This window comes from Eulemur rufifrons, chromosome 10 (genome assembly GCF_041146395.1).
Source record: "Eulemur rufifrons isolate Redbay chromosome 10, OSU_ERuf_1, whole genome shotgun sequence".
Classification (NCBI taxonomy): Eukaryota; Metazoa; Chordata; class Mammalia; order Primates; family Lemuridae; genus Eulemur; species Eulemur rufifrons.
Window position 1 is genome coordinate 7,176,758 of NC_090992.1, and position 22,633 is coordinate 7,199,390.

The 22,633-nt window shown below is 46.7% G+C and overlaps 3 protein-coding genes across 8 annotated transcripts; 1 reads left to right on the top strand and 2 right to left on the bottom strand.

Annotated features, from left to right (window-relative positions):
• The first annotated feature begins 1,138 nt into the window (after positions 1-1,138).
• Positions 1,139-6,104, top strand: WDR55 (WD repeat domain 55). The gene is made up of 7 exons (XM_069484115.1): positions 1,139-1,394; positions 4,353-4,453; positions 4,534-4,621; positions 4,728-4,907; positions 5,001-5,100; positions 5,192-5,361; positions 5,447-6,104. The coding sequence occupies exons 1-7, from the start codon at positions 1,204-1,206 to the stop codon at positions 5,766-5,768; spliced, it is 1,152 nt and encodes a 383-aa protein (XP_069340216.1). The 5' UTR covers positions 1,139-1,203; the 3' UTR covers positions 5,769-6,104.
• Positions 5,982-8,990, bottom strand: DND1 (DND microRNA-mediated repression inhibitor 1). The gene is made up of 4 exons (XM_069484116.1): positions 8,715-8,990; positions 8,469-8,586; positions 7,625-8,086; positions 5,982-6,945 (listed from the first exon to the last, which is right to left on the bottom strand). The coding sequence occupies exons 1-4, from the start codon at positions 8,736-8,738 to the stop codon at positions 6,488-6,490; spliced, it is 1,062 nt and encodes a 353-aa protein (XP_069340217.1). The 5' UTR covers positions 8,739-8,990; the 3' UTR covers positions 5,982-6,487.
• Positions 8,991-9,104: 114 nt separating this feature from the next.
• LOC138393079 (histidine--tRNA ligase, cytoplasmic) lies at positions 9,105-22,621 on the bottom strand. Of its 6 annotated transcripts, none has more exons than XM_069484119.1 (13): positions 22,483-22,621; positions 22,129-22,218; positions 17,252-17,371; positions 14,659-14,754; positions 13,976-14,041; positions 13,115-13,222; positions 12,861-12,959; positions 12,548-12,641; positions 12,212-12,339; positions 11,876-12,118; positions 10,128-10,244; positions 9,827-9,973; positions 9,105-9,486 (listed from the first exon to the last, which is right to left on the bottom strand). In XM_069484119.1, exons 1-13 carry the CDS (start codon positions 22,570-22,572, stop codon positions 9,415-9,417), a joined length of 1,470 nt encoding a protein of 489 aa, XP_069340220.1. In that variant the 5' UTR covers positions 22,573-22,621; the 3' UTR covers positions 9,105-9,414. The 6 variants fall into 6 exon arrangements, with proteins under 6 accessions (XP_069340220.1, XP_069340218.1, XP_069340222.1 ...); XM_069484117.1 differs by having other exon boundaries at positions 13,916-14,041; XM_069484121.1 differs by lacking the exon at positions 17,252-17,371.
• Positions 22,622-22,633: the final 12 nt, after the last annotated feature.

Sequence of the window (22,633 nt, forward strand, 5' to 3'; positions counted from 1 at the left end):
AAGTCACCTTAGCGATTGTCTTGATTTTGGTCATTTTCATTTTGATATGATAGGGCTTTTTGATGAAGCCAGCTTTGTGTGTGGCACTTAGGAGGCTGAAATTGGGCCCCCTCTGCAGCAGCACCTAAAATGTCTGATTACAGACAAATGACACCGTGGTCTCATGGTTGTAGACAGCAATCCTAATTAGGAAAAAGGTCATGGAGACATGGCTCAGATGAAGATACCTGGAGGGTCACTAAAAGCAAGACCTGCTGGTTGACTATTGGTTTGAGATTCAGTTTCTCCAAGTACCACAAAGCTTCATAGAAGTGACCAGGACTTTCTGGTTGGCCACATAGTGAGTGACAAAGACACTCCAATACCACACAGTAACTTTTCCAGTTAGAGAACAGGACATACCGCCTCTTTGAGGTCCCTAACCTCACTTCTTTCACTTCTCGTTAAGGGTTTTGGGCATCAGCATGTAAGATGGCTTAGAAGGCTTAGTACCACAGAGATGTGAATGCATTCTCTGCAGCCACAAGAGCACCTGCTCCTCATCAGCCCTCCACCATGCACAGCCCTCCTGTCTTTGTGGAGCCTTTGGTAACAGTGATGTCCAGAACATCAGCTGTCGTGCCCATTTTCCTCTTCAGTAATTCCTTGGTAGCTCAGGAAGGGTCTGGAGCTCACTGAGGGTCTGGAGCCAAACTAGGAAACCGCGTAGAGCGCCGTTCTTTTGGCCACGAAGATGTTGGGCATGGACCGCCCAGCTTGAGCGTGTGCGCGACTCCCTTGTGTTACCTTCTGGTGGCTTTTGCTGCTTTAAGACCGCCTGTCCTGGCTATCGCTTGACGGGATCTTGGGTTTCAGCAAGCCACAACAACTAGCATCCCTCTCTCCTCTCCCGAGGGTATTAAATCTGTTAGGATGGAGCAGGATGAGGAGAAGGGACTTAAACGCAGTTCCCAATTTTACGTATAGTGTCGAGGGAGGGAGAGGATTGACCGTCTAGCTAGCCCAAGTCCTGGCCACTGCAAGACAGGGAAATTGCCGGACCTTGGGGGCGCGGCCTCTTCAGTCGGCTCCACCCACACTGGCAGCGCCCGCGCGCCTCCCCTGGTGACGCAGAGCGCCCAGCGACACTTCCGGTTCCGGCGTGAGGCGGAAGCTGTTCCCTGAACCACTGTTCCCGCGTTGTGGCTCGTAATCCTCCTAAGCATGGACCGCGTTTGTGAGGAGAGGCCCGCCGAGGATGGGAGCGACGAGGAGGACCCTGATTCCATGGAATCCCCGGTCCGGATCCGGGACACCCCGGAAGACATCGTGCTGGAAGCGCCGGCCAGTGGGCTGGCGTTCCATCCGGCCCGCGACCTACTGGCTGCAGGGGACGTGGACGGGGACGTGTTCGTGTGAGTGTGGGGCAGGGCCTGGAGCACCGAGTCTCCAAGCTCTGTCCAGGGATGGAGCTGGGAACAGGAGGGAGGAGAGAAAGTTACAGGGAGACAATTATTTCAAGACTGATTCGGTCCGATTCATTCAGTAACATTGGGCTTTAAACTAGTTAACCCACAAATCCGTTCAAAGAACTGAAAGGAGGACAAAGTACCTGGAATGTCGTGACGGAGCCCAGAGACCGTAGCAGAACAAGAAGGCGTCTAAGGCCTTGTTATTTCCCACTGGATTATTATACTGAGCCTGAGGCAGGCTCAAAAGACTTCTTGCTTTTGCTCCTTGCCCCTTTTATTTAATTGATCTTTCAAAAACACAAATCCGACTGGTCACTCCCTTGATTAAAACCCTTCAGTGATCTGCTTTTAGGATTTAGTGCAAACTTCTCAATCCAGCTTTCAATGCCCTGATCGTCTGACCCTTATCTGCCCTTTTGTTTTCTGTGCTCATTCGTCCATACTTTTTAAAACATCTTGGCGTTCACAACCAGCCTAAGCAAGAGGAGACCCGTCTCTACTAAAAATAGAAAAACTAGCCAGGCGTGGTGGTTTGTGCCTTTAGTCCCAGCTACTACTCAGGAGGCTGAGGCAAGAGGATCAGATCGCTTGACCCCAGGAGTTTGAGGTTGCTGTGAGCTAGGATGACGCCACTGCACTCTACCTAAGATGACAGAGCGAGTCTCTGTCTCAAAACAAAACCAAAAAACACCCCATATTTTGAAGCCATTGCTCATTTGCACAAGATATTCCTTCTGCCTGGAAAACTCCTTTCCCTTTGCTTCTAATATTCCTGAGTTCGCAAAATCTCTTCCCTTTTCCTCCATTCCCAGAACTAAACTGGATTACCTGTTAGATGCTGCCATGGCACCAGTGCCATGGTACTTTTCCCTTATAAACTTTATAATGGTTTGTAGCCATACATATGTTTGTGTAATTATTTGAATGCCTTTCAGTAAAGAAATGTTTTTCAAACCTTTTTGACCTTGCCCCACAGAAAAATACCTTTTGCATTATTTATGATGCTCTGTGATAATTTCTGGTTTATTTTGTTCTATTGTTACTGTGTGCACACACAAAATTTGGATTGAGCTCATTAATGGATCATATGACTGGAATTTGAAAAACCCGGTATGATCTATAGTCCATTTTGTTTTCTGTTTTATCTCCTGCCTCTCTTTGAGGGTAGGTGCTCAGTACATGTTTGATTTTGAACAAAAGACTCAGGCTAGAAGCAGTGGATAGACATTGAAAGTTTTAACCAGGAGAGTTGTGTTTATCAGATTTACTTAATGAATTTAAACCTCAATCCCTCATTAGCTTGCCTTGGGCAAATTAACGACCGTGTTTTCCTTTGTATCTTTTTTTTTTTTTTTTTGAGGCAGAGTCTCTCTCTGTTGCCCTGGCTAGAGTGCTGTGGCGTCAGCCTAGCTCACAGCAACCTCAAACTCCTGGGCTTAAGCAATCCTTCTGCCTCAGCCTCCCCAGTATCTGGGACTACAGGTATGTGCCACCATGCTTGGCTAATTTTTTTCTATATATATTTTTAGCTGTCCAGATCATTGCTTTCTATTTTTAGTAGAGATGGGGTCTTGCTCTTGCTCAGGCTGGTCTCGAACTCCTGAACTTGAGCGATCCTCTTGCCTCAGCCTCCCAGAGTGCTAGGATTACAAGCATGAGCCACCGTGCTGGCCCTGCCTTTGTATCTTTGAAAAGGGGAATAATACCACCTACCTTGCAGAAGGGACAAGCGTTCAGTATAGCACCCAAGCAGTTGTTCAACAAATGTAGGTTTCCTTCTACCACCATCCACATTTACAGTGCCAGACACTTGGGAGTTACCCTAGACCTCCACCTTTCTCACATCCTCCACACCTTCACTGCTTCAGTTTGTCTCAGGAAAGGTTCTGGAGGGGATCCCTTGGTTCTGGCCCATTCCTTTCTTTCAGCCACTACCTTCTGGTGGTCCTCTAACTTCTCCCATGACCATTCTGAAAAGGTTTCTTTTCCCAAATTAAATTTCAACAGATATTTGCTTGGCCCACATGGCCTGAAGCCCAGTCTAGCCCATATTTCCAGCTACTTGAACCCTCCTTATTCCTTATTTCTGCCCTAGAAGGGACAGGGACATCTCCCTCCAGTATCTGCCCTTTGTTCACTGTCAGGTAAACTCTCATTTTTCATGATCCAACTCAAATGTCACTTAGATAGCTTTCCAGGGCTCTCTTCTCCCTTCCCAAGTATTCAATCTGTTAATGTTTATTAAGCAATTTTTTAATGCTAGGCACTGGGACAGAGAAAACAATGAGCAGACTTAGTTCTGCCCACTTGGAACTCACTGGCAATTAAACATTTATTCATTCTGCCCTTTTTGAGGATCTGCTCTGAGGTAGGCACTGGGGATATTCTCTGGACGGGTACTTGCCTCACAGTTGAGTTTATAGGCTGCCGCCTCTCTGCTCCATCTCCATTTTGATCCTACCTCTTTTTCAGCATGTAATCTCAATATGCTGTAATTGTAGCTTTCTCTAGTTCTTGCAGACCTGAAGTACAAGAGCTCCCCCTGCCGTACTGATTTTTACACTCCCAACTTTTGGGACTGGTTTTCTGTCCTTGATTCAGATATTTCCTCCACAGTGGCTCAAACCCAGTCTTTCTGCAGGCTGGGGTTTTCAGAGATGATGAAGAGGGGTGGGGTGAGGTCACAAAGAGGTCCTGAGCAAATGTAGCTTAAATTAATGTATGTTGAATGAAAACAAGGCCTAACATTTGAAACTCATTGAAAATGGAAAAATGGGATGGTAAGCCTTTTGGGATTGGAGGTGTGTATGCTGGAACTCTAGGTAGGTGGGAAGGTTGGTCTATGCACTCCATGCGTCTCAGGGGGGGTCTGGGGTCATTCACCCTCCTCCCTTTCCCTAGCTTTTCCTACTCTTGCCAAGAGGGAGAAACCAAGGAGCTCTGGTCATCAGGTCACCATCTCAAGTCCTGCCGAGCTGTGGTCTTCTCTGCAGATGGGCAGAGTGAGTGCTGGGGAAGGCAGCCGTGTGGTGGTGGGAAGGGAGCAGTGAGCAGCATCATGACCTGGGCACCTTTTCCCCAGAACTTGTTACTGTCTCCAAGGACAAAGCCATCCACGTTCTAGATGTGGAGCAGGGCCGACTAGAAAGACGTATTTCCAAGGCTCATGGGTAAGTGGAGCCAATTATGTGTATGTGCATGGGGGTGAGGAGTAAGCACTGGGACGTCCCCACTGGGACAGAGATGCTCCAGGAAGTTCCCTGTCTCTGTTTCTAGTGCCCCCATCAACACTCTCCTGCTGGTGGATGAGAATGTTTTGGCCACTGGGGACGATGCAGGTTGTATCCGTCTCTGGGACCAGCGGAAGGAGGGCCCCTTAATGGATATGCGCCAGCACGAGGAGTACATCGCAGACATGGCTCTGGATCCAGCCAAGAAGCTGCTGCTCACAGCCAGGTACAACCTCAAAGCTGCCTCTCCTCCCTCCCTGTGTTAAATGTCTTCCTAAAAGGGAGCTCTGGGCTAAGCCTGCCGCTCTGTTCTCTATAGTGGGGATGGCTGCCTTGGTGTCTTCAACATCAAGAGACGCCGGTTCGAGCTGCTCTCAGAGCCTCAGTCTGGGGACCTCACTTCTGTCACCCTCATGAAAGTACAGCTGGGTATGGTGGGGTGGGGACGTGTGTGCTAGGGGCTTGGTCTAGGGCAGCTCCACAGACATGGTTTGCTTCACTTCCCTGCAGTGTGGGAAGAAGGTGGCCTGTGGCTCCAGTGAAGGTACCATCTACCTCTTCAACTGGAACGGCTTCGGGGCCACAAGTGACCGCTTTGCCCTGAGAGCCGAGTCCATTGACTGCATGGTTCCAGTCACTGAGAGTCTGCTATGCACTGGCTCCACTGATGGAGTGATCAGGTGAGGGAAGCCAGGACAGTGCTCGGGTCACAGGAGGGCTGGGGGCCCAGCTAGCCAGTACCCAACACTGTTCTTTCCCTGCCAGGGCTGTGAACATCCTGCCAAACCGAGTGGTGGGCAGTGTGGGCCAGCATGCCGGGGAGCCTGTGGAAGAGCTGGCCCTTTCCCACTGTGGCCGCTTCCTGGCCAGCAGTGGCCATGACCAGCGCCTCAAGTTTTGGGACTTGGCCCAGCTGCGAACTGTGGTGGTGGATGACTACCGTCGGCGCAAAAAAAAGGGAGGATCACTGCGGGCCCTGAGCAGCAAGGCCTGGAGCACTGATGACTTCTTCGCAGGACTGAGGGAAGAAGGAGAGGACTCTGTGGCTCGGGAGGAAGAGGAGGAGAGTGAGGATGACAGTGACTGAGTGGATGAACTGAATCTTAGGTCCTCACTGAGTAAGAGTCTTGCTTGTTGGGCTGGACCCAGAGGAGATATGAATTTATAATACCCTATTGTGCAGCACAAGATGATGTACCCAGGGCAGTGATGCCAGGGAGGTACTTGCCCTGTAGCAGCTATTCACTCTGCCAGTGTGAGACAAACCCTAAGCTGGGGCAAGACAGCACAGACACAAGTGTATACTAACCAGGGGTTTAATATAAATACAACCAGCATAGAAAAACTCGAAACTATACATAAGCCAAAACCAGTGGTAGGGACAAAGGGCAGAATTTCTGACCCTTTGGCTCAGCTGGCCCCGCCACTCCAAATAAAAACCAACAGAGGACAAATTAAGAATATAACAAAGATTCATGCTAAGCTTGTGGGGGGGGTGTGTGTGAAAGGGGGGTGGGGTGGATGCATGTCACACAGGAAATAGCCAAGGAAGACCACAGGGTCAGGTTAGATCCTGAATAAGAGAAGACAATGAGAGCAAGGTCCCTTACCACAACTTAAGCCAAACCTGAGCTGCCCCCAGGTGCCATGGGGCCCTGCCCCAACAGGGAGGATGTGTCAGGCTTGGGACAGCATCCATGCCCCTCCTCCCCTTGGGGTCAGATAGTGGTGGCCCAGGCCTGCTGGGCTGAGAACTGACACAGGCTCTGCCTGCCCATTCAGGCTGCCTGTGGAGAGAGAATGAGGTCACTGCTTAACAATGGCACCTGCCTCAGCCCCAGCAGACCACAAGAGGCTGGCCCCAGACTCACCCAGTGCCTCCAGCAGCTGTGCAGACACAGCATCCTTAGCCACCTCATGCCCATCCTGCCCATCTGTGGCCAGCACAACCCAGATGAGGCCGCTGAAGGGCACTGGATGCCCAGGAATCACCACCTGGTACCAGAAGCGGTGCCAGCCAGCAGGTCCTGTGCCCAAACACTTGGTGAGGAAGACTGGGCTACCCAGCTTCATTTGTTGGCACAACAACTGTAGGGCAGCACGAGCTCCTTGGGACCCTAGCTTGTCCCTGGCCAGGGACAATCGGCTGCTCTCTGGTTGTAGGCACCTCAGGGAGGGACCCACAAGTTGTTGGCGCAGTCGCTGCTTCAGGTCTGGCTTCAGCCACTCCACAGTCACCTGCTCTCCACAGAGGTGTGACTGGCCTGCAGGAAAAAGGCAGAGATAAGGGCAGGTCTAAGCCCTGCGTCCATGCCTCCAGACTCTGTGAACCCTTCGTTTAATTTGCATTCTCCCCATTTCCTGGTAATGTGACCTTGGGTAAGAGAAGACAATGAAGCCTTCTCTAGGATCCATTATCTTTAATTGTGAAGGGGGTATAATACAACTGCTACCTCCCCAGTTTCCTAGAGTATTGATTGCTGCGCGCTTTGTCTACCTCATAAGCATTCTAATAGCTAATCTAGACTGAGAATGCTTGCAATGAGTCAGGAAATTCAAAGCTAAGTACCACATGCCCATTATGTTACTTCTCACTACATTCTGAGGAAACAGGTTCTATACTAATTAAAAGGTAGACTCAGTTGCATTTTCTTGGGCAAGTCAATTTCTCTTACAACAGTTTCCTCATCTCTAAAGAGAGAACTATTTCTCTTTGCGATGTTGAGGATTAAGTCAGGAGATAATGCACAGGAACTGTTCTAAATTGAGATAAGTGGTGGCGGTAGTAAGCGCCACCGGAAATTTAAAAAGCCTGAGATCAAGTAGTGAAAGGTTGCAAACTCAGGCATGCTTGACTCAAGATTACTTTATCCGCTACGTGTAAAAGTGCCTGGCAGAACGCGTTCGGCCCCAACCCGCCGCCCCCGCAGCTTGCACCCCTACCTTCCACCAGGGCCTTTTTGGCCATGGCGGCCGCGCGGTGCGAGCCGAATTTGAGCAGCGCGATCTGCGCGGGCGCCGGCCCGGGGCTGGGCAGCAGCCGCGCCTCCTGCAGGCCAGGACCCAGCGGCTGCAGCGCAAGCAGCAGCGCACGGCGGCTCAGACTGGCCGGCAGCCCGTCCACGCTCAGCTCGCACTTCTCGGTGCTGCGGCACACGAGCAGCGGGCAGGACGGCCGCAGCGGGTGGTTGTGCAGCGTGGCGATGGCAGCCTGCGCGCCGCGCCGCGAGCTGTAGCGGGCATACGCGAAGCCGCGGTTCAGGCCGCTGAAGGTCATCATCAGGCGGAATTCGTAGAGGCGGCCCACGCGCTGGAACAGTGGGATCAGCTGGTGCTCGTACACGTCCTGGGGCAGCCGTCCGATAAACACCTCTGACCCGGCTGGCGGCGGGCTGCCCACCCAGCCTGAGAGAAGGGGGTATGGAGGGGCACCGTCATCCACCAGGATGGTTCCGAATTCGGAGCCCACGGACCCAGCGCGGGGAGGGGGCAATGTGAGCAAACGTCGGTGAAGTGGGCACAACGCCGTACCCCGGGTCGTTGGCATAATTAGGAGACTGAGCTAACCGTGGGTCTAGCACAGAGTGTATCTTAAGCTCTCCTCTTCGATGGGGCGGGCGTATGGGGAGCCAGAGACAAATTTCCTCATCTGCCTGGGGGTATAAATCCCGGCAGTTTGGGGATTCTGACTGTGGCGGATCTGGGCAGGCCCCTCCCCCAAAGGGGGCTGTTCTGGGCCATCGAGGCCTCCCTAGCGTGGCGGGCGTAGGGGCTGGGGCTACCGTACCTGGGGGTGGCCCGCCATACTTCCTCTGCCCGTTCACCTGCACCAGGCGGATGCCCGTCTCCCTGACCCACGCCTCCAGCGCCGCCTTGTTCTCTGGATTCACCCTCTCGCACCACAGCTGCGAGGCAAAAGGCGGGTTGCAAGGCAGGATCGCAGAGCCCGCCCCCACCTCGCTTGTGGTGTTGGCGTCCTTGTAGCCGCCCCGCGCAGGTGGGGCTCTTTGGCCCTCTCACGGCCCCCACTTACCTCACATTCCCGCTTGGACTGCATGGTCTCCTGCGGGCCCTCTCGTACCCTGTTTATATAACTTCCTCCGCATCGGCCTCTGGAAGCTTCCCTACCCCTCCACCCCGCAAGCTCTCATTGGCTCTGAGCACGACCCCGCCTTCCAAGGGGGAGGAGGTATCCACTGCACGTGCGCCGCGGGGCCTCGGACCGTCAGGTGAAAGTTGGAAACGCTGGCGGGCGGCTTAGTCCACCGCAGCCTCCTGAGGAGCGGCTTGGCCGCAGGGTGGACGCGGGAGGCAAGAACCTCAGGAAGAGCCTCTGGGGGTGTACTGTAAGTCCTTCTCCCCTTCCCACCCCTAAAGTGGTCTGAGCCAGAGGCTCAGGCTCTGCCGGGAAGGCAGGGCTAGGCAGTGACACAGGCAGGCTCCGGTGGTTTAGGCGTTTTATTGGACCTTTGGCAACTGGTTGTGGGGAGGCATCCGCTCCATCTGGTGTGGGGACCAGCAGATGCGACCATCTCAGGCCAGGTCCCTGTAGCCCAGAAGCAGACTGGACTAAGCCCCCAGGGCCTTAGTAATCACCAATAAAATAATCGTAATAAAAATTTAAAAGTCTCTGTTCTGACCACTGTTCAGGTCTTCCTGCTGAAACAGAAAAGTGCAAAGCTTGTTGAAGCACGTATGTAGAGTTTTGTCTTAGCCTCTAGTGCCTGCTCGGTTCAGCAGATGCAGAGGGACTGGCTTGTTCTCCTTTTGATTTCCTCCACAAGGTCTTCTCTTCGGACATCCACCTGGCCAGGATGGGGGAAGAAGGTGGTATGAGCATCTGCCACTCCACCGCTCCCTGAGTGCCTGCTCCCTTCTCTAGTCATCAGGCTTGGCTCTACTGGGAGCAGGAACCCAAACACTTCAGGGTAGACAGTGCCTCTTGGGGGAGCCGGAAAGACATCCGGTGTATGTGGGGATGGAGATCTTACCCTACCACGACCACAGTTAACAGGGTAATCCCTTAGGTCCTTTATAAGTTGGTGCTAACATGAATGCCAGGCTTTTGCTAAGGTTTTCAATGGGCATGGGCCTGCCAACATGGCATACATTCCCTGTCCCTTTGCCTTATTGCGCCCTCCTCACCTCTTCCCTGCTAGCCACTGAACGGAGCTTGATAACCCCATCCTTGAGCTCCTGCTCGCCGATGATGGCCACCAGTGGGATGCCTGCCTCCTCGCAGTACTGCAGCTGGTTCAGTAGCTTTGGGTTCTTCTTGTAGATCAGTTCAGCCTGCAGGGGACCAGAGCAGAAGATGAAGGCTGGCTTCTGCTGTCCTCAGGGACAACCTCCCGAGGGCCCAAGCAGGGTCACTACGGGTGACCTTTGATTTAGTTTGTGCCCAGAACTGTCAAGTTTGCTGCCACCCTGGGCTTGCCTCCTGTACCTTGATCCCAGCATCCCACAGTTCTGAGACAAGCTTCAGTCTCTCCTCCAGCAGCTTCTTTTGTGCAGATGCCACAAGCACCTGTGTCTCTGTGGTCCGTACCTTCTCCTCCAAAGCCTGGGGAAGGGGCAGATAAGAGTCAGAGAGCTGGGCTAGCACCTTCAAGGAGCAAACAGAGCAGGGTTTAGTCGGGATTTTGAGAGACCAGGTCCAACTCAGTGAACTCCACAAGTCTTCTCACCTAGCAATTGGGTATAAGGTAGCTCTTAGAAGATACAAGGAATGAACTAACTGACTTTTATATATGACTTGCCAGAATACATAATCTAAGGAAAAGGAAAAGATAGCTTATTTACAGTAACTTCAAGCTCATCTCCATCTAGTATCTTTTTTTTTTTTTTTTTTTTTTTGAGACAGAGTCTCACTTTCTTGCCTGGGCTATAGTGCCGTGGCATCAGCCTAGCTCACAGCAACCTCAGACTCCTGGGCTCAAGTGATCCTTCTGCCTCAGGCTCCTGGATAGCTGGGACTACAGGCATGCACCACCATGCCTGGCTAATGTTTTCTATTTTTAGTTATTTGGCTAATTTCTTTCTATTTACAGTAGAGACGGGGTCTCGCTCTTGCTCAGGCTGGTCTTGAACTCCTGAGCTCAAGCAATCCTCCTGCCTCGGCCTCCCAGAGTGCTAGGATTACAGGCGTGAGCCACCACACCTGGCCTCCATCTAGTATCTTAAGGGTTCACCAGGTCTTTCACATAGAAGTACTACTATGAGCCCACTCTAGGCAATCAAATCACCCCTGGCAGTTCTAGTCCCCACTTACTGTCTGCCCATTTGTGAGACTATGCCTCTCATACTTCAGTTATGGGGTACAACCCATATGTGGGTGCAGGGAAGGGAGAACACTGCTGCCCCTTGTCTTTTTCTGGAAAATTATTTTCATAGTTCTTAAAACATAAGATGCCTACTAGAATGATGACCTCAAGTGGGAAACATAGGTGGTTTCCACCCTAGAGAAAAGGCACAGGAATAGTGGGAAGGTTGCCACAGCATTCCTCAGAGGATGAAATGCAACCAGCCATTTAAGAGCAGTAGCAACAAAGGAGGGCTGGAGGCCATGAAAGGCTTCCTTGGTGTTACTCCAGGCAGCCATCTGAGGGATCCCAGGGCCTCAGACACATACTTCTCACTTAAAGACAATATTACAGAGTGGTTAAGAGCAAGATTTTGGAGTCAGACTGCCTGGATTCAGATTCTGACTCTGCCACTTGTATATTTCATGGCCTTGAGCTAATTACTTGACCTACAATGCTTTAGTTTCTGCATCTGAAAAATGCAAATAATAAAAGTAGCTAATCTCAGAGGGCTGTTGTAAGAATTATATTAGCTAATGCATGAAACACACTCTCCCCTACAAGCACAGTGCCTGGCACATGGCAGTAAAATGTTAAGTATTCTGTATCATGAGGAAGATCTGGGTCTTGGACGCATCAGCCTAGATTCCTGACAGCCACAAGAGAAGTAGAAACGCAGAGCAGAGGATTTCATGGAAAAAGAAAGATTAAAGATCCATAAAACTGGCCTATAATTGGGTAGGAATCTGTGAAGTACAGTGATCACCTTTTGTTCATTTTTCTGAGAGATGCTTCTTGCCCAAAATAGCACCACTTGCTTCCTCGGAGATCAGAGATTGCTTGGGTGCCACCACCTGCTCAGACTGTCTTCTACCCACCCCTGAGGACCTACCTCTAGTCTTTGCTCCACGATGGAGAAGATCCGTTCCACTCCAATGCTGAGCCCCACGCACGGCACCTTGCGCCCTTTGGGGTCAAACATGCCCACTAGCCCATCATAGCGCCCTCCAGCAGCCACACTGCCCACACCCAGGGGCTCTTCCCCTGCCTGGGCTGGGGTTTGCAGCAGCACTGCCTCATAGATCACTCCAGTATAGTAGTCCAGCCCTCGAGCAAGGCTCAGGTCAAAAGAGATCTGTGGAGACAGGGATATGGTCGATACTAGATTACAATCAGGGACCTGAAGCCCCAGAACTCAGCCAGGGCTCCCATCCCCAACTTGACGTACCTTGTCATCAATGCCAAACAGGGTCAGGTACTCAAACAGCAGCTTCAGGTCTCTCAGGCCTTCCAAGGCCTGCTTGTTTTGGGATAGTTTAGGATCCTGGAGCAGCTGCTCCACCAGGGACACCCCACCTGGGGAGACAGATTTATGAGTGAGACTGACTGACAAGGAGAAGAAAAAGGGAGTCCACCATTTTGCCTGGACTCTAACTGCACGTGCACATGTGTGTGCACACACATACTCTCTCTCCCCTACATATACACACACCCCCCAAAGAATTTCAACTTTAGGATTAAGGGCAGTGGGATGCTGCTGGGGAGGCTGGGTTCAGCTCCTCACCATGCTGCTGGATGTAGTCCCCAATGCGGTCAGCCACCTTGGGTGCAAGGCCCTTCTCTCCCACCATCTCATTCTTCACTTCATCCCAGGACACCTGGGCAGGCAGATACCAGTCAGAAACCCCCGGGCAGCTTCCCCACCACAGAGCAAGTGTCAACCCTTCCTGGGGAGCAGCCTTGGAGCAGTAGTAGCTACCCTCCAACCTGCATCCTGGGGCATAGCGGCAGGCACCTCTCTCTCCTAATCTGCTTGTCCATTTCTCAAGGCAGGGTGGGGATCTGGGAAAAGAAGAGTCAAGTGCTTGGGTCATTACCTTGTCCAGCTTGTCCACTGAGGAGCAGATGGTACGGAACTTACTGTCAGGAACACCACAGATGGCAAACATGCCATCTAGGATGCGCCGATCATTTACCTGTGGGGACCGAAGGCATAGTGAGGAGAGAATCTCTTTGCTTTACGTGACCCTCAGTAGCCTCAGTTGTTTAGGCTACTGGTCTCTCTGCATAAGGACCTTCTCCTGTGAGAGGCCAGACCCTACCTTGCCCTCCCAGCCCCATCAGCTCTGACCTTGACCAGGAAGTCACCTATCTGAAGTGAACTCAGGATCTCGCACATGATCTTCAGGCACTCTGCATCAGGAATCATGGGGTCAAACTGCCCAGCAATGTCAAAATCCTGCAGGGAGAGGGTAGCTAGAGATCCTCAGAGGTTCAACCTTCTTAAAAGGGGACTTCTGGGAGTTTTGCTCTGTATGAAGGCCTGTTTGAACTCAAGCCACAGACCTTCTCCTTCATTGTCTATGTCTGACATCAGACCAGAGGAAAACCCCCACATTTTTGGGCCTTTTACCAGTCCTAGTTTTCCTTTCCATATATTGGGCTATTCCTCCATGTACCAGTACTTCATGTATATCATCTTTAATTTGTCCGTCTTTAACTCCTACTGCTATGGCGCAATTATATGGCCTTAGTGCTTAACCATTTTCTCTATTCATCCAGAAGCCATGACATCAGTCTGGATAATATGACAACTCAAATCTAATTTCCCGATCCTATGCTGTGATCTTATCACTGTGGTTTAATATAAAGAGCACTGGACCAAGATTTCTAGTCCTGACTTTGCCTTTCTTATCCTTATAATCGCTTCATCTGCTGAATATCAAGTTTACTCACATGTAAAATGGAGAAGATTTTACTTTCCTCCCTTCCCCACAGCACCCTTGTGAAATCTACATGAAAACACCATAGAATCCTAAGAGCATTAACTGGAACATCTAGTTTGCTCAGGATACCAAGAGTACTCAACAGTTTCTACTAGCTTGAGGGAGCACCTAAGTTACTCATCCTGCCCCCGTTTCCCAACACTCACACACTGGTAGAATTCCCGGTATCGGCCTCGGGTCATGGCTGGGTTATCCCGCCGATACACCTTTGCTATGTGGTAGCGTTTAATGTTGGTGAGTTTATTCATTGCCAAATACCGAGCAAAAGGAACCTGATGACAAAGAGTTAAGGAGAAAGCCCCTCCTATGACTGCCTGGAAGTTGATTATCAGCACCAACAGCGGCTGGGGTCTGACCTCTCCCTGTGCAAGTAAAACCACCACCCGTAAGATTAACAGCATTTCTGGACAGCAGAACAAATCAACTGTGCTACCACAGGGGCACCTGAAGTATCAAAAAGGATTAAGGCTACTTTCTCTTTGATAGTGTCTCTCCTGGACTGTGTTAAGCATGGCATGGGGCTGGGCAGATTGGCCACGGACCAAAAGAAGGGCCCCATGTGAGATTTTTAAGCAGATGATTCTCTGTGTAGCTTGGAGACAAAGGAAATGTGGTGTTGGTCCGTTAAGGAGAATTTAGCCCACTGGACAGGCCAGGGGATTGTTGTAGACTTGGAACTGGGCCCTGACATAAAACTGAGGTCTCATTCAGGATTCAGAAGATTTCTAAGGCTTATGTTGTGTTTAGCCAAAGTCCCACTCCTGGTTTAGAGAAATAATTCCCCTAATTGCTAAAGGCCTTATATTTGATCCTACTGATATCTGCTCTAGCCCAGTGAGGGCCAATCCATCCAGAGTCCTGTCTTAAGGGTCCAAATTTAGAAAGATACAGTGAGGTCATAGCGAAGGGACAGCAGCTCCCCACCCTGGTCCTTCAGATCATAGATAAGCTTAGAGTCTTCACCATATTTTCCAGTCAGTGTTTCCTGCAGAAAACATAAAGAAATATGGTCATAGTAACAAATACAACAATTTAAAAGGAAGGTTTTTTTAAAAAAAATTTTATTTTTATACTGAAAAGAAGTTTCAAAAATAAAACCCTAGGCCGGGCGCGGTGGCTCACGCCTGTAATCCTAGCACACTGGGAGGCCGAGGTGGGCGGATCGTTTGAGCTCAGGAGTTCGAGACCAGCCTGAGCAAGAGCGAGACCCCACCTCTACTAAAAATATGAAAGAAATTATATGGACAGCTAAAAATATATATAGAAAAAATTAGCCAGGCATGGTGGCGCATGCCTGTAGTCCCAGCTACTCGGGAGGCTGAGACAGGAGGATCGCTTGAGCTCAGGAGTTTGAGGTTGCTGTGAGCTAGGCTGACGCCACGGCACTCACTCTAGCCTGGGCAACAGAGTGAGAGACTGTCTCAAAAAAAAAAAATAAAAAAAAAAAATAAATAAAATCCCACCACTCTAACATGACTGATTTCAACTCATCTACATTTCCCTCTGCTCTTTATCCCAATTCTTAGGTGTTTGATATAGTTATAATCAAAAGGAAACACCAATTTTGTGTTGATTTTTTGCTTTTTCCATTTCCATTTTATGACTGAGCTGAAGTATTACTATTGAAAGATGTATAATATTCCAGTAAAAAGAAGTCTGTACCTACCTCCTCCCTAATGTTATACTGTTAGATGTTTAGATTATTCCAATTTTTTAAAAAAGTTTTCATAACATTTCAATAAACATACTTGGATACACAGTTTTTTCTTTTTTAAAATATTTTTGTTGAGGATAAACTCCTAGGAGTGGGTTATTAGACCAAGAAACGTGTTTTTATGATGCCTGAGATTTGAACAATGTCAAAAGCCAAAACTGAGACTGTCTGAAGGATGTTACAGCAGCCCTTGCCCTGTGATGTCTTTAACAGGAGATAACATATTTCACTTACCAGATTGGCAAAGATTAACAAGCCTGAAATTTCCCAGTGTGTAGAATAAGAAGCACTCATATACTGGTGTTATGAGCTGAATTATGTCCCCTGACCTGCTAAATTCATATGTTGAAGTCCTAACTCCCAGTAACCTCAGATATAAGTATATTTGGAGACAGGGTCTTTAAGTTAAAATGAAGCCATAAGGGTGGGCCCTAATCCCATGTCATTATAAGAAGGGAAAATTTAGACAGACACAGAGAGAGGGAAGATGTTATGAAGACAAAAAGAGACAATAGGCATTTATAAGCCATGGAGAGAGTCCTGGAACAGATCCTTCCCTCTTGGCCCTCACAAGGAACCAACTCTGCCAACACATGGTCTCAGACTTACAGCCTCCAGAACAGTGAGAAAACAAATTTCTGTTGTTTAGGCCACCTAGTCTATGGTACTGTTATGGCAATCCCAGCAAACTAATACAGCAGGTAAAAATATTCCCATAAATATATACAATTATATATCAGTGAAAAAACAGGTACTATATTAATAATGCAAGGAATAACAATTAACAAATAATTTCAAATAGTCATCATCTAAAGGGAATAAAATAGGCCAATGTGATAGAGGGAGAGGGCTACTTTAGACAAGGTAGTTGGAGAAGATTATTTGAGGAGTAGCATTTTAGCTGAGCTGTGAAATTAAAATCGGTAATCTCAATCTAAAATAAGTCATGAAAAGAGCTGGGGAAAAGGGAGTTCAGGAAAAGGGCAGAGCAAGAACAAGGGCCCTGGGGTAGAGACACATTTAGTATGTTCCATGAACAGAAATGAAACTGAGTAGCATGGGGTGGGCAAGAGGAAGAATAGCATGAGATGAGGTACGAAAGGCAGTGGCTAGATCATTGAGGGCCTTGCAAACCTGAGTAAAGACTCTGGGTTGTATTATCAATGCAATGGGAATCACCAGGTTTTAAGCAGGGAGGGATGCAATCTGGTTTTGTCTGTCTTAAAGACGAGGTCTCATTATGTTGCCCAGGTTGGAGTGCAATGGCTATTCAGAGGTGCAATCATGACACACTGCAACCTCAAACTCCTGGGCTTAAGTGATCCTCCTGCCTCAGGCTCCCGGGTCTCTGGGATTACAGGTTCAGTGCCACCACACCTGACTGCAATTTGGGTTTTTAATAGCAAAGAACTAGAAACCACCACAAGCTCCATCAATATGGTTACGTATTAATACTTTATGTATATATGGTCTGCATGTATCTAGAAAACATCCCAAGTATAGACATCATGGAATTCAATGTAGACAGGAGCCAGAACAACTTCCACTCCTAAGAAGGGTTCTCTTTGGGGAGCTGTTGTCCTCAACCAAGATAAATAAAAGGCGAGGCCTCTCCCTCCAAGCCAGTCCTGTCCTTGTTCTCATTGGTGAAAATACTGGTCTGTGTCCACAAAAGGAGTGGAGCCTTTGAGTCCTCACTCTCTTGTCACTCTCTGTTATTCAATTACCCCCTCTTCCACCATGCAGTTTCCCCTTACCCATCCCTCACCTTTAGTTCAAACACAGGTGTATCAATTACTTCTGCACCATGGCGCTTGAAGCAGCGGATGATTACATCAAACACCTTCTCCCGAACTGCCATCTGCCGGGGACTGTAGTCTCTTGTGCCCTTGGAGTCAAAATCAGTCAAAGAACCAGGGATGAGACTTTAAAACAAGAATAATGAGATCTGGAAACATAAACGGTTGACTTCAACAATGAGGAAAGCGAATCTTGCCCTAAACAAATTTTCCTACAGGCCACTGAGTTGTAAAACAATTACAAATGTTTCTCTATTAATTCTCACACCCATTTGCTACCCACCTTCTACAGTCCATTCCCTTTTAAGCTTGGTTCTATTTTCTAGAATTCTTAGAACTCTTTTCTCTAAGAAGTTTCTCTAAAAACTTCCTGGGATAACAGAACATTTCCCTGCCTAATAGAAAACACTTACCTGATAACAGGCATATAAGCAACTTAAAGTGGCTCAACTAGTTGAATTCCAAATTTTACAAGCAACTTTTCTTTCTAAACATAACTTTTCTTTGAAGTCCTAATTAGGACTGTTTGTTCTCTAATTTGTTTCTGGTAATAGCCCTATGACAGAGGCTGGGCAGACACATTTTATAGATGAATTAATTACAGGATGTTGACAAGTTAAATCATTACCGAAGACCACTCCACATGTTTGTGGCAGTCAGAACCAGAACTGTGTTCTTCCAGTTCACAGCTTCTAGTCTGGACCTTTACACCCTACTCCAAAGTCTTTGGTTTCAGGACCTCTTTATATTCATACTATTTATTAAGGACCCCAAAGTGGATTATACCTATCAATATTTACTGTATCAGAAATTAAAACTGCAAAAATTTAAAAATATTCATTTAAGAAATATTTATTAAACTCATTTAATCAATAATAAATCTATTACATATTAACACACATAATATTTAAGGAAAATGTAACTATCTTCCAAAACAAAGGTTTAGTGAGAAGAGTGGCATTGATTTACATCTTTGCAAATCGTTAATGTCTGGCTTAATAGAAGATTCTCATATATGCTTTTCATACTCAATCTACTATGGTATGTTATGCTGGTTGAAATACATAAAGAAAATCTAACCTTACATAGATATGTAGTTGTAAAAGGAGGAGTATTTTAATAAACTTTTCACTAACTGTGGGTATTTTTTCTTACTATATCAAAATCCAGCAAGTGGTAGTTTCTTAAAGGTGGGTTGCAATGTGGAATCTGAAAGCTACATCAATGAACTTTTCATACTGTTACATTAAAATTCATTAATCTCTCACTTATATAAAATACCTAGAATAGTCAAATTCATAGAGACAGAAAGTAGGATAGTGGTCACCAGGCACTGAAGTGGGGTGTTATTGTTTAATGAGTATAGAGTTTCAGTTTGGGATGATGAAAAAATTCCAGGCATGGATAGTGGCGATGGTTATACAACAATGTGAACATACTTCATGTTACTGAACTGTACACTTAAAAATCATTGAAATGGTAATTTTTATGTTATATAATATTTTCCCACAGTAAAAAAAAAATCCATTATTTTATCTTGTACTTTGAAAGGATCCTTTACCCATTGATGATTTTATAACATCATACATTGGTCATGTGGAAAATATTGGTTCACTGATAACAATTATACAGTTCTCCCAAAGGTTGATACATTTCATTATTAGAAAACCATATTTGTTAATATCACCAAAGATCTCATCAGGAAAGTCTAATTATTAAGAAGCTGTCAAGCTCATGGTGGAAGATACTAATTATCTAAAACTCTAACTTTTAATTGAATGCTTGAATTTTATCAATGGTGACAAATACTGTCAGATGTTTGCCAGGAGGTGACAAGGCTTACTTTGTTCATTCTTGTAAAAATGTCCACCAAATAATCAAGTCTGCAAAACCATAATTTGGCTTTCAGTGGTTCATTCAAATTCAAAAGGTGTTTTATGAAAAAAGTAGCTACTAATAGTTCAGCTCACAACTCAAACAATGGCATAAGCATTTTCCCTACCTGGAAGTGCAACAGAAATGCTTTATGTGTACTTCCCATTTCATCCCAGTGAATATTTACAAAGAGGGTATCAAGAGTCAAGATTCAATAAAATTAATTTTTACTGTTTAATCAGATATTCTTAAGACTGAATTTTTTTTTTAGCTGTGAGTGCATGGCAGTAAAGAACATACTGGCTATTAGTACAGTTTAGTGCCACTGTTTGAGTCATGCTAAGGCACTAGCAATTCTACTCACCAGTGCTTTTGTACATTTAATACAAATGTAAACACACTGAAAAAGGCAAATAACATTTTAGTATTATTAGAGTCTTATCCCGACAATACTGAGTTTTCTATTGTTAATGTGAATAACGTGTCAAGAAATGTGTTTCAACAAACTAAAATGGATATTAACTCTCCAGCATAATCTTATTTTCTTTTAACATTATGGAAATTTTCAAAGACACAATATAGAGAATAATATTATATGATAGATCACCATGTATCCATTACCCAGCTTCAACAATCATTAACATCTGCTATTTTTCATTTAAACGCCAACATTTTTTCTGATATATTTTAAAATAAATCCCAGACATCTTATCATTTCATCCATAAATACTTTAGTATGATTCTCTAACACATAAAGGCTTTAAAAAAAACCAAAGCACTTAATACATTTATTATAACCAACAAAACTAACAACTCTTTAATATTATCTAATCCTAAGCCATGTTCAATTTTCCCCAATTGCCTCAATAATATCTTTTTATGGTTGGCTTATTTGATTCTAAATGAAGTCTACGTATTGTATTTGGCTGATGTGTCTATTAAATCTATGATAATTTTCTCTCCCTTTTTAAAAAAAATGTATTTGTTGAGGAAATTGAGTCATTTGTCCTAAAAATTTTTTCATATTCCAGATTTGGTTAACAATATCTTAATGTGTAATTAAACATGTTCCTCCATCTCTAGTATTTCCTGTAAACTGATAGTTAGTCCAAAGACCTGATTAGAGTCAGGTTCAACTTCACTTGGCAAGAATACTTCATAGGTGGTGCTGTGTGCTTCTTATTGCATCACATCAGCAGGAACATGTCTGGTTGTCCTACTTTTAGTGATGTTAAGACTGATCATTTGGTTTAGGTGAGGACAGACTGATCTGTCATAAATTCCCCATTAAGTTTTTCACCTAATAGTTTGAATAATCATTGATCATCACTGCTTGGGATTTTACACTGTTTCTTTCTTTTTTTTTTTTTGAGACAGAGTCTTGTTCTGTTGCCTGGGCTAGAGTGCCATGGCGTCAGCCTAGCTCACAGCAACCTCAAACTCCTGGGCTCAAGCAATCCTCCTGCCTCGGCCTCCCGAGTAGCTGAGACTACAGAAATGTGCCATCACGGCCAGCTAATTTCTTTCGGTTTTTTTAGTAGAGACGGGGTCTTGCTCTTGCTGAGGCTGGTCTAGAACTCCTGACTCAAATGATCCTCCCGCTTCAGCCTCCTAGAGTGCTAGGATTATAGGCGTGAGCCACCACACCCGGCCTACACTGTTTCTTTAACCCTTGAAAATGAGTTGTCTGTAGAAAGGAACAGCTCAATGAATTTAGGAACCTAAAGAATTAACCTTAACACAAGGAAGACAGACCATCTGCCCTCTCTTTTGGAATTTAATTTCAATTACATTTATTAAATACAATTTCTCTAGGTATCTGAGGGGGATTGGTTCCAGGACCCCTGTGCATATCAAAATCTGAGGATGCACAAATCCCTTATATAAAATGGTACAATATTTGCATACAAACTATGCATATCCTCCCATATACTTTAAATCATCTCTACGTTACTTACAATACCTAATATAAAGCAAATGTTACATAAGTAGTTGTTATACTATATTTCTTATTGTTGTATTGGGTTTTTAAAAAATTGTTGTTTTTTTCTCCCTGAATGTTTTCAATCTGCCATTGGTTGAATCTGTGGATGTGGAACCCTGAATGTGGAGGGCCGACTATACCTATTTAGGCATCTGGTCTCAGTCTCTTGGGGTAAATAAAGCACATGAATAACTACTTAAAGTCAGTGCAATAATAGAAATATGTATGCAGTGCCAAAGGAACCCAGATGAAGGAGTGAATAGTTCTGTTTATAAAACTTACAGAAAGTGGCATTTGAACTGAACTGGAGGATGGGCTAAGAATCTCCAACCTCATTCCACTGTACCCACCCTCTTTATTTGGTTCTAGTCATATAGGTCGTCTTCTAGTTCCTGAAAACTACCAAAGTTCTTTCCTGCTGATTCAGGGTTTCCGTATTCTACCTGGACCTACCACCTTCTTCACACTCTTCCGTGGCTATCTCCTACGCCTCTGTTAGGTCAGTTAGTATAACACTTCCTTAGTGAGGCTTTCTCAGACTCTCCAGTTCTCCCTTATTTTTCTCAGAGCATAATTGTTAATTTCTTTGTGTCATTTATCACAATTTGTAATTACATATCCATGTGTGGCATTATTTGCTCTAAGTCTGTCTCCTTTAGTAGAATGTAAGCTCCCTGGGGGCAGGCTATATTGTCCACCAGGGTATATTCAACGCTAGGGACACAGTAAGCACTCAATATTTACTGAATGAAAAGAGGAGGAGCAGCAGCAGCTGACTCCCCTGATCACCCAGTTGACCTAGTTTCTGCCATCACTATGCCATCCCAGAATGACTCAGGTAGAGTCCAGTCCAGCCCAGTGCCCTGAGCAACTGTCTTTTTTTGTATTTCAGATTCTCCTCAATGACCTGGTTTAGGGAAGCAGACATAAGTGCCCTTGAGTGGAATTAGGGACCTTCTCAGAGGCTCCCTACAGGAATGATATTACCTTGGGAGTTTTGAGCACAAACTTCTGTTTGCTTTCATCAGGGCCCAGCTGCGCTTTCAGTTTCAGGAGTTTTGACACCTCCTCCTCGATCTGTGGAGGGAAAGAAGGCGCTGGGTTATCCACCTGTCACTCTCCTCCCTCCCCCGCCATTCATTCGATATTCTTCCCTCATTAGGATCTGCTCGAGCCTAGCTTTGCTTCTTTAAGGACCCACCCAGGATACCTCCCCAACCAGCCCATCTCCTCCCTAACAGCCCGGTCCCTTCCCCCATATCCCTGTCCTGTGTTCAGACTACCCCGGCTTTATGTCCTCTTTGGCTTTGCTTGGCCTCTCCCCTGCCACCTTGGTCGCACCTGCTCGGCGCTAGCCTTCTGCTGCTTGAGGCCCCGCACGCGCTCTCCCTGAAGTCTCACTAGCTCCTCCAATGTCGCACGTTCAGTCATCCTGGCTACCAACTTGGAGATGACTGCTGCCTGGATCGGCCGTGGTAGCCTCAGCCCGGAT

Coding starts and splice junctions, on each gene's coding strand:
- WDR55 (XM_069484115.1), top strand. CDS start 1,204: ATGGACCGCGTTTGTGAGGAGAGGCCCGCCGAGGATGGGAGCGACGAG. Junction 5,101..5,191: donor CTTCTGTCACCCTCATGAAA/GTACAGCTGGGT, acceptor ACTTCCCTGCAG/TGTGGGAAGAAGGTGGCCTG. Junction 5,362..5,446: donor TCCACTGATGGAGTGATCAG/GTGAGGGAAGCC, acceptor TTTCCCTGCCAG/GGCTGTGAACATCCTGCCAA.
- DND1 (XM_069484116.1), bottom strand. CDS start 8,738: ATGCAGTCCAAGCGGGAATGTGAG. Junction 8,087..8,468: donor GTATGGCGGGCCACCCCCAG/GTACGGTAGCCC, acceptor CCCTTCTCTCAG/GCTGGGTGGGCAGCCCGCCG. Junction 6,946..7,624: donor CAAAAAGGCCCTGGTGGAAG/GTAGGGGTGCAA, acceptor TTTTTCCTGCAG/GCCAGTCACACCTCTGTGGA.
- LOC138393079 (XM_069484117.1), bottom strand. CDS start 22,572: ATGACTGAACGTGCGACATTGGAGGAGCTAGTGAGACTTCAGGGAGAG. Junction 12,340..12,547: donor GGACTACATCCAGCAGCATG/GTGAGGAGCTGA, acceptor CTGTCTCCCCAG/GTGGGGTGTCCCTGGTGGAG. Junction 9,974..10,127: donor TGTGGGATGCTGGGATCAAG/GTACAGGAGGCA, acceptor GGTCCCCTGCAG/GCTGAACTGATCTACAAGAA.